The 11098-nt window shown below is 42.9% G+C and overlaps 1 protein-coding gene across 1 annotated transcript in view; it reads right to left on the bottom strand.

The window, feature by feature from the left end:
• Positions 1-635: 635 nt before the first annotated feature.
• The window catches only part of LOC113261044 (adenylate cyclase type 10-like), a 40945-nt gene continuing 30482 nt past the window's right edge, over positions 636-11098 (bottom strand). The window contains exons 24-30 of the mRNA XM_057303961.1: positions 8807-8979; positions 6037-6196; positions 3871-4075; positions 3685-3781; positions 2110-2308; positions 1374-1587; positions 636-864 (exon numbers count right to left, since the gene is read on the bottom strand). Of these exons, the coding sequence (XP_057159944.1) occupies positions 797-864; positions 1374-1587; positions 2110-2308; positions 3685-3781; positions 3871-4075; positions 6037-6196; positions 8807-8979 (1116 nt within the window). The 3' untranslated portion in view covers positions 636-796. The remainder of the gene's footprint in view (positions 865-1373; positions 1588-2109; positions 2309-3684; positions 3782-3870; positions 4076-6036; positions 6197-8806; positions 8980-11098) is intronic.

The raw sequence follows: 11098 nt of genomic DNA, 5'->3' as shown, positions 1-11098 counted from the left end.
AAGAAAGGCCATCACACAGATAAAGGTCAAAGGTGGTGGCTCTAGAAAGGGACAATAAAAGAGAGCTAGAGTCATACACACCTTTGCAATTTCAGTTTCATGTGGGAATTCCCCAAGGCATACAGTACAAAAGAGAGACAGATTCCCACAGCCCTGTGTACCTCTCAAAAGTCCTTGATTTCTTAGGACTCTATTACCACATCTGTGCCGAGAGATCATCAAAGCACTCATATTGCCGGCTTTCTGTAAGTAGCCACAACCTCTGTATGAGGGATGTGTTTTCCATCTGCTAATGGATGTTGCCTTACATAAGAGGCAATCAGTTCATCTCGAAGCCTCCCAGACCTCTAGTCTACCGCTGGTTCTAATTTCTGCCTCAGTTGTGCCAATGACTGTTAAGAGTTAAGAAAGATCTAAGTCTCGGGGGCGCCTGGGTAGTGCAGTCCTTAAGCGTCTGCCTTCGGCTCAGGGCGTGATCCCGGCGTTCAGGGATCGAGCCCCACATCGGGCTCCTCCGCTGGGAGCCTGCTTCTTCCTCTCCCACTCCCCTGCTGTGTTCCCTCTCTCGCTGGCTGGCTCTCTGTCAAATAAATAAATAAAATCTTTTAAAAAAAAAAAAAGATCTAAGTCTCATGCTTCAGAAACACAGGCTTTTATTTTGACAAAGCTATAGATAGTGGTGACTGTAAAAGGCTATATATTGAATATGTACACTATACAGTATCTTGAAAAGAACTTGGGTCATTTCTTTGTGTTATATATAACAAGAGAACCATGGCCCTTCAGATGATTTTCTTTAACATATACATTCTTTAATTTCTTCTTCATCCTTATTCTCCTTGACATCAGCCACTCTGTCAAATCCTGAAAGCAGGAACATAAAGAAGATCACAAACCTCAAAGAATGTCCTCTGCAATTATAAATCTAACTCATGGCCCTAGAAAAGGAGGAGATTTGTTGGGCCCCGGGGCAAGGAACTATATTTTTTCCCCTTTTTCTTGCCATTTACCTTCATAGACATTACATTGTGGATTCTAAGGCCTTCTTTCTCCCTTAGTGACCGTCCAGCTACTCCACAGAAACAATCTGGTTGTTTAAGCTGGGACCAAGGAAGAACTTTCTATGCCTACGGGTCACAGATGCTGGAACAAAGGGCTGAGAGAAGGGGTCATACTGTTTAATGATAAAAGGCCCCTGTCTGGGCTGGGCTGGGCCCGGTGCTAGTGAGAGGATGGTAATTATCTGCGGAGCAAGCACTAACTCCTTACAGCTCTGCGTCCCTTCTTTCTTTGGAGCAGCCTTGGACTGTCTGTAAGAATCCAAGCCTGTTTGTGACGTCTCTCAGATGAGGGTTCCAGGAACAAACGCTTACTCTGTATTCCTAAATTTCCTCCAAAGGAGTTGTTTTCCTCCAGGAAGTCTCCCTCTATCCAAATCCTGGTCAAGCAGGTGTCAAAAGGTCTGACAATGTTAGTCGAGGACATGGATTCTCTTTTTCCATATCTCATTACAGAGGCTTTAAGCTCAGAGACCCACTGGTGATAGACTGGGCAGGTCACACAGCGAGAAAAGAACTCCTTACAGTACTGAAAAGAGAAGGAAGTCCATGAGTTCAAGGATGAATACTTTCTTCCTCCACTCCACTTCACCAGGACTCACGACAGGGCCCACTCAGCATACTCACTCAGGGCTCAGGGGGCAGGGAGGAGTGACTCATGGCAAAGCAGGCCCAGAAAGTTGGTTTTGAGCTACAGGGGAAGTGGAATGCCTTAGATGCAGAAGGCAGGGCTGTAGGGACAGGTGTCAAACTGAGCCGCAGTGGGTCCACTGAGAAGGGCTAAATGTTAACATTTTAATTGTATTGGGTAGAAGCTGTGCAAAAGAAAGTCAGGGACTCTGGTCCTGGCCTACGCGCAAGAATGCCCGGGAGGGTCCATGAGGTACGTGGAAAGACTTTCTAGGTGGAGGGGAAAAAAGGGGTTTCAGGGGAGAAAGACAGACAGAGGCAGCAAAGAGAAGAGGAAGGGAGAGATGCAGGCTGCAGAAAGAATATTACAGATCAAACTAGAACTTAGGTGTCAGGTGAAGGACAGGAGAGAAACGGGTACCTTGAGAGTTTGGCTGCGGGTCTCTGGGAGAGTATGCATGAAGACACCCTCTGGCATTTTTTGTAACATCAGCACATGGCACTCCAGGAATCGGACAAAGCCATGTGAACCAAATAGTGAGGCATTGGTTCTTTTCACTAACTGGCGAGCCTTGGAGAAGTGGTGCTCAAACAGATTCCACTGTGAGTCCTGGGCAAACCTGGAGGGAATAATCTCAGCTCCATCCCCTGCTTACCGACCATGGCTCTTTCACAGAGCCAACACTTCTTTAAGGCTCGAAGACCTCCTGGACAGTCAGAACTGTGATGCTGGCCAGGGACCCAGGTTAACTCACTCACATGAAGAAGACTTAAATGGAGACAGGGGGTTATCCAGCACTTAAATGTAACCTTAAACTTAACCCTCAACCTATAGGCCCAAACCTGCTCAGAGACAAAAAAGAACACTTCTACTAAGATGGGAGGGATGGGAAGTAAAGGTCTTTAGAAAGGCAGAGACGCAGAACAGCCCTGCCTGGAGGGGTAAAAGGCAGTAGCTTAAATGACCCTATGGTGTCCTTAAGTTTCTACCCTTCCCACTGAGTAAGACTCTGGTACCCCACATTACCACATGGCCAGAGATGAGTGGACCCCCAGCATGACATTACTCTGAGAGTTTAGAATGCAGCTGTGCTCACAGTGTTGAATGAAATGCAGACACTCGGCAAAGGGCCGACATAGCAATCCTGTGGACAGAAAAGGTAACCAGGCTAGGATCAGTTGTCAGTGTAGGAACTGGTATAGAAGCTGTGTGGTACAGGGGAGCAGACAACATCTGAAATGTAGACACCCTGAATCACAATGTGGTTCCTGGACTTTAAGAAACCAGGGGCTAGGATCAGGGGCCATGCCCAAGGGACAGGCTCATGACAACCTGTGTTCCAAACACAGGGTCCTATCTGAGATCTGAATCCTTTAGGAGTATAGCAGAGCCCTGAACAAGATTTACCTTTTCCGTAGAGCAGCAGATCTAAGCAAGCAGAATAGAAGCAGGCCAGGCCAAGGACATCATGACCCTGGGAAATGAGTGCCCACTGACTCTCCAGCACATGGACACATAGATCAAATCTGCCAAGAGATAGAGCCACTGGGACCAGCTAAGGTGTGGGGAAGATAGTAGAGGAGAGGAGGGGATCTTACATCTCCAAAGTAGCCTAACATCCCCTAGATCTTCTCGCCTTAGCTCTATTTATATAGAAAGTATCTGTGCCTCTAAGCAAAGGAAGTGGGAAAATGCTTCTGAGCCAGTTTCCAGGTTCTTTCTTGAGCTACCGTGATTACCCACCTCCCTGAGGATAAATGCAGGAGGAGGAGGTGGAGAAGGGGCAGGAATTGGGAGGGGGAGGAGGAGGAGGAATATGCATTTCTATTCCCAAACCCCACACTTAAGACAATGCTTCCTGGAATGACTAGAGAAGAGACAGCCCTGGCTGTAAGAAATGGAACGGCATCACCCTCTCCATTTCAAACTTCTCTGGTAGACCATACCCTCCCCTCTTAGACAACAAATACAAATGGCAGAAAATGATCTTAATACTTCTTCTTCAGAAATGCAGATCTGAAGAGAACTGAGAGAACCAGATTCTCCAGAGCTGGTTTCTTGAGGTGTCTGCATATCTCATGAGCTTGAAAACCTAAGGAGGTCAAAGAGCATTGTGTGAGGCCTAGTGGTGAACTTGGCTTCTCTAAAAGCCCTAGGCCCACCAGCTCCAAGCCCCATTACCCAGCTTGATGGAGAAGTCAAGATGGCCAAGGCAGAGCTTGGTGTAGGCCAAGGCCTGCATGAGCTGGGCTGTGGCCATTAATCCCTCCCTGGAGAACCAACATAGGCTGCTTTTCTGAATGGCCATCTGCTCACAGTGCAGCCACTTGTCTCTGTCACCCATATTCTGGGAGAACTGGGATAAAGCCACATAGGTAGAGACAACCTGTGGGGCAACAAACATGGGGCAAAATATTCCGACTGTATATTCACACTGCACTTCCATCTTGTCCCTTTCCTGCATAAGAGCCCACTATGGTGCCTTGCTGCCCATCTGATCAGGGACTGCTGGCATCCCTATCACTCTCCCCGACTCCCGCTATGAAAACACGATCCTTGTTGCCCCCACACTTCTAATTTGATCATTCTTCACTGCCTGATCTTTAAACAAACTACTTTCTCTACCTGTCCCTCTTCTTGTTCTCCAATGCCAGACTTAGCTTGCAAGACATTGGCCAAACTGTACTTCTATGTTTTCTCTAATGAAGGCCTCTGACACTCGTTCCTTACAACTCTTCAGAACTGCTGCTTAGATGTCTATTATAAGTATGTGCTATTTGACATCACTGATGACTCTCTTCTTGGAATATTGTCTTCGCTAAGTTTTGAGGACATCATACTCTCTTGGCAACTGCTCAATTTCTTTTGCCAATTTCTCCTTATGATCCTGACCTCTTAACACGGGAGCTGTTAACTCAGTCCTTTGACAATTTCTCATTCCCTTGGAGATCTCACCTAGTTTTATGGCTTTAGATACCATTTACACACTGATGACGCCTGTATTTCTATGTCCGGCCCAGACCTCTCCCATGCACCCCACATTTGTATATTCAACTACCTACTTAACATCTCCATCTAGATGTCTAATAAGCGTCTCAAATTAAACGTGTTTAAAACCTGGCTCCAGTCTTCCCCCAAATCTGTTCCTTGTACAGACTGCTCCATCCCAGTTAAGAGTATCTCTATGCCTCTAGAAGTCCAGGTTGCAAATCTTGGGATTATCCTTGACTCTTTTTTCTCTCCCATCCCAGAAATGATCCATTTGGTGAATCCTGTTGGTTCTCTCTTGACAGAAGACCACTCCTCCTGCTTCCACTGCCACCACAACAATCCAAGCCAACTATCTCTTGCCTGTATTGCTGGGATTATCTCCTAACTTGCCTCCCTGCTTCCTCTCTTGCCTCCTTCAGTTAATTCTCAATACAGATCCTATTAAAATACAAGTAGACTCTGTCACTCCTCTTCTCAGAACCTACCACTTGCTTCCCATCTTTTGTAGAGTAAAAGTCCAAACCTGTACAGTGGCCCACAAGGCTATACCATCTGCCATCCACCCTTCCCTGGCTCTTGGACTCACCTCCTGGTCCTGTCTCCTCCCCTCTAGTCATGCTGGCCTCCTCACTGTTCCTCAAACACGGACACCATGCCTTGTGCTCTACTGTGCCTTCTGCCTGTCCAGTCTTCTCTGATAGCCATATGGCTTACTTTCTCACCTCCTTCAGATATTTGCCCAGATGTCACCTGCTTCTTGAGGCGTTCCCTACCATCTTGTTTAAAACTACACCCCATCCCCCAGCTCCCAGAATCCAATGGCCACTTGCCTCCACTTAATTTTTCTCCACTGCATTTATTATCACCTAACATTCCATATATTTCACTGATCTATTCTCTGTTTCCCTAGAACCAAGGACAATGCCTGGTACATAATGGGTATTCATCAAATATTTATTGAACAGATAGATAAAAAAGATAGACAGATGGACACTAAAATTAGGAAGATATTTCCCTTCCTTCTTTTTTCCTAAGTCAGCAATTCAAATCCTTTATTAGATCATGGACTCCTTTGAGAATCTGATGAAAGCTATGACCTGTTCCCTAACTCCCTCCACTTGTCAAGTGTTCTTTTGAACATACACACCAAAGCCGACATTCAGTTCAGGAAACTCACAGAAAGCCCACCTGGAAACCCATCTATAAACTACAATATGAGAAATGCTGCTCACACCTATGATCAGTATGTCCCGTAGAGTCTGGGTTATTGTGGAGCCATGCTAAACCCAGGAATCTCTCTGCCTAGCATTTTAGGTTTCCGAGGGAGGTCCAGAGGTAAAGCAAGGATTTGCTTACCTGGGCTTCATTTGCAAACTCCTCAGCAGAATTCTTCTGCATGAGAGTGGCGAGGCAGGCAAACCTGCGGCTGCTGGCTGTGGTGTCCAGGTTATAGAGCTGCCAGAGCAGGGAGAGGCAGTGTACCCGCTGCTGCAGGACTGCCAGTTTCTTCTTGCTGCTGTGAAGCACAGAGCGCTTACTATGCCCTTAGTTTGCACCAGTGCCCCGCTGGCCCTCCCACAAAAATCCCAATCTATTCATCAGGGGGCCATCTACTGACTTTCAAACTCAGACATGTTCCTGGGATCCCCATTTTTAAATCATCTCTCTCTTTTTTTTTTTAAATAGATTCCACGCCCAGGTGGGACTTGAACTCACGTCCCTGAGATTGAGTCCTGTGCCCTTACTGACTGAGCCAGGCAGGTGCCCCAAATCATCCCTCTTGATTGAAAAAATTCAAAAAAGTGTTTTTAAAAGGTTCACTCTTTGAATTGCTGTTTTTATTATTAAATGTTTTAATGTGTATAATAAAATTTTTAAAATTATATGTTAGCACATTTTTACTTTTGCCATTTTGTAAGTGATTCTTGCTGTTTTTAAGTAAATACATGATTTGCCCATAATCAAATATTTTTTATTATAATAATATTTTTTTATTATATTATGTTAGTCACCATACAGTACATCCCTGGTTTTTGATGTAAAGTTCGATGATTCATTAGAATTGCTATTTTGAATATATTTCCTGTAAGTTATTATAGCTCAGTAACAGGGTAACGATTTAATATTTTGTATACATATCAGAAATAATATTAAATTACTACATATATGTATCTATGTATACATATGTATACACACATACATATGTGTATCTTGATTTGAAAGAGACAGGGTTATATGTGTCTTTATTTGAAAAATACAGATCGGAAGAATTAACATAGTTAAAATGTCCATGCTACCCAGAGCAATCTACAGTTTCAACACTATACTGATCAAAATACCGAGGACATTTTTCAAAGAACTGGAACAAACAGCTCTTAAATTTGTGTGGAACCAGAAAAGGCCCCGAATCGCCAAGGAATTGTTGAAAAGGAAAAACAAAGCTGGGGGCATCACAATGCCGGATTTCGAGCTGTACTACAAAGCTGTGATCACAAAGACAGCATGGTACTGGCACAAAAACAGACACATAGACCAATGGAACAGAACAGAGAACCCAGAAATGGACCCTCGGCTCTTTGAGCAACTAATCTTTGATAAAGCAGGAAAAAACATTCAGTGGAAAAAAGACAGTCTCTTCAATAAATGGTGCTGGGAAAATTGATCAGCTACATGCAAAAGAATGAAACTTGACCACTCTCTCACACCATACACAAAGATAAACTCTAAATGGATGAAAGACCTCGATGTGAGACAGGAATCCATCAAAATCCTAGAGAAGCGCATAGGCAGCAACCTCTACAGCATCGGCCACAGCAACCTTTTTCATGACACATCTCCAAAGGCAAGAGAAACAAAAGATAAAATGAACTTGTGGGACTTCATCAAGATAAAAAGCTTCTGCACAGCCAAGGAAACAGTCAAAAAAACTAAGAGGCAGCCCAAGGAATGGGAGAATATATTTGCAAATGACACTACAGATAAAAGACTGGTATCCAAGATCTACAAAGAACTTCTCAAACTCAATACGCAAGAAACAAATAAACAAATCATAAAATGGGCAGAAGATATGAACAGACACTTTTCCAATGAAGACATACAAATGGCTAACAGACACATGAAAAAATGTTCAAAATCATTAGCCACCCGGGAAATTCAAATCAAAACCACACTAAGATACCACCTTACGCCAGTTAGAATGGCAAAAATTGACAAGCCAAGAAACAACAATTGTTGGAGAGGATGTGGAGAAAGGGGATCCCTCCTACATTGTTGGTGGGAATGCAAGTTGGTACAGCCACTCTGGAAAACAGTGTGGAAGTCCCTTAAAAAGTTAAAAATTGAGCTATCCTATGACCCAGCAATTGCACTACTGGGTATTTACCCCAAAGATACAGACGTAGTGAAGAGAAGGGCCATATGCACCCCAATGTTCATAGCAGCATTGTCCACAACAGCTAAATCGTGGAAGGAGCCAAGATGCCCTTCAACAGATGACTGGATTAAGAAGATGTGGTCCATATATACAATGGAATATTACTCAGCTATCAGAAAGAACGAGTTCTCAACATTTGCTGCAACATGGACGGCACTAGAGGAGATAATGCTAAGTGAAATAAGTCAAGCAGAGAAAGACAATTATCATATGGTTTCACTCATTTACGGAACATAAGAAGTAGGAAGATCAGTAGGAGAAGAACGGGATAAAGAAAGGGGGGTAATCAGAAGGGGGAATGAAGCATGAGAGACTATGGGCTCTGAGAAACAAACTGAGGGCTTCAGAGGGGAGGGGGGTGGGGGAATGGGATAGGCTGGTGATGGGTAGTAAGGAGGGCATGTATTGCATGGTGCACTGGGTGTTATACTCAACTAATGAATCATCGAACTTTACGTCCAAAAAAAATTAATTAAAAAAAAAAGAAAAATACAGAGTAACACCATGCTTCAAAAACAAAAGAAGTCCTCACTGTGCTACATTTCATTGGCTCAGAGAGTAGGGCAGAGGAACTGGAAGTGCTATAGGTTGAAGGAGGAGTCTTAGGTCAATAGAGGCAACACTCCAGGCCCAGTCCTAGTTTAGTTCTCTGTGGTCCTAAAGGGACTGGGATGACTTGGCTAGGCTCCTCACTTCTCACTAGGGTTGTTTGGAGGTTGGCTTAGGGACCAGGAATGCCAATATTTTTCCAGGAATGTTTGGAAAAAGACACCAAACCAGGTCCAAGGGAAATTCCTTTTCAGCAGTCGAAGGGCTTGCCTGGCCAATTTTTTAGCCAACGTGATCTGTCCCATGTTGAAACAGACCTGGAGATGGGAAAATGAGAAACAGAAATGTTTAAGTGTGGGAAGAGTACTATGGTCATTTGGGGTTAGTACTTGGGCCACGGAGGTGCTAGAGTGAGAGAGCTACAGCAGGGCCAGGCTCACTAATGAGCACCAGTAGGGCCAGGCACAGGTAAAGAAGAAAATAGGATTGTGGAGAAAACACCCTCTTTTCTCATCCCACATGTTTGTCAGTGAGAAGGCTGTGATCTGGAAAAGTGATGCCGCTGGACTGAGATAGGACTGTCATGCAGATGCCACTGAAAGGATCTGAAATGTCACCAAATCCCTTATCTGTCTTCCTTAAACAGGCTGTGCTACCACTGTTCATGTGGGGGTAGGAGCTGAAGAACTATATTGAGGTTATCATATCCTTCATGTTTTAAGACTAAATCCTCCAGAAAGTGATAAAGTCTATGGGTGATTCCAGAACAATCTTGGGAAGACTGCACAAGGGAAAGAAATAATTATCTAATCTTGCTCAAAACCTCTGGATTGAAACACAGATAATGCAATACTATGGAAAATTTGAATATTCTCTTTGGCATTCAAAGGCATCATACACAGTAGGTTTACTCTCCTAGCCAGATTATCTTAAGGTTTACATTGAAATTAGATTTTATTTTATTTTATTTTAATTTTAAAGCTCAGCTCTCTAACAAAACATCCCCTATGGTTTTATGGAGTCATTATGTATAAACTGATAATTATCCTAACACATTTTATTCTGTTGATTTAATAGTAGCGAGGCTGGGGAAAGTTGCTGAGCTGTCCTGAGTTATTCCTACACAATAAACAAATTTACTCCAATATGACCTTTGTAAATAGAGTGTCTCATGGCAAGCTTTCCCCAGAGCTTCTACTTGTTATACAAATCTCACTCTCTGAGGAAATACTGTTATGATATAGAATGATCTATGAGGTATATTATTTTTTTTTAAAGCAAGATGTAGAATGAAATATAGAGAACTCTTATTTGTGTATAACAAAGGAAAGGGGAGACCATATACCTTTATGTATGTCAAACCCCTCTGGTAGAATATGTAAAGATTCATAACACCGGGGAGGGGACATAATAGCTGAGTGATAGGGTTGGGGGATGGGGGGGACTTTCAGATGTATGTTCTTTTTATCCCCTAGCTTTATTGAGATGTATTTGACACAAAGCATTGTGTAAGTTTAAGGTGTATGACACGATGATTTTTTATTGAGATATAACTGACATATAATGTGTTAGTTTTAGGTGTCCAACATAAATTTTTTTCTTGATGAGAACTTTTAAGATCTATTCTCTTAGGAACTTTCAAATACATAACACAGCATTGTTCACTATAGTCACTATGCTGTTCATTACATCTCTAGGACTTATTTATCTTATAACTGGACGTTTGTACTTTTGATCACCTTCACCCTTATGTCCATCCCCCAGCTGTCCTGGAAGTAGTTTACATGTACTCCACTGAACAAAGGACATGAATAAGCAATTCACAGAAACATAAATGACTGATAAACATACAAAAATAACGTACCTTATTTAGATATACACATTAAAGTACAATATACCTTCCATCTACAGATTAGCAAGTTTAAAACAGACTGATAATATCTGATGTTAGTAAGGATGTGAAGAAATGGGAAAAATTTGAATTAATATATGGATAGTTCCTGACTTACAATGGTTTGACTTAACAATGTTTTGACTTTTACAAATGGCGTGAAAGTGATATGCATCCGATAGAAACTATACGCTGAATTTTGATCTTTTCCTGGGGTAGCAATGTATGTATGGTGTGATACTCTCTCATGATGCTGGGTGGCAGCAGTGGGTGCACTCCCTGTCAGCCACAGGATCATAAGGGTAAATGACCAACAGACTTACAATCATTCTGTCCCCATATAACCATTCTGTTTTTCACTTTCAGTAGAGTACCCAATAAGATACATGAGATATTCAACACTTTATTCTAAAATAGCCTTTGTGTTAGATAATTTTGCCCATCTGTAGGCTAATGTAAGTATTCTCGTGAGTATGTTTAAGGTAAGCCAGGCTAAACTACAATGTTTGGTAGGTCAGGTGTATTAAATGCCTTTTCAACTTGTG

This window comes from Ursus arctos, unplaced genomic scaffold (assembly GCF_023065955.2).
Source record: "Ursus arctos isolate Adak ecotype North America unplaced genomic scaffold, UrsArc2.0 scaffold_29, whole genome shotgun sequence".
NCBI classification, from domain to species: domain Eukaryota; kingdom Metazoa; phylum Chordata; class Mammalia; order Carnivora; family Ursidae; genus Ursus; species Ursus arctos.
This window is presented reverse-complemented; position numbering and strand designations above follow the sequence as displayed.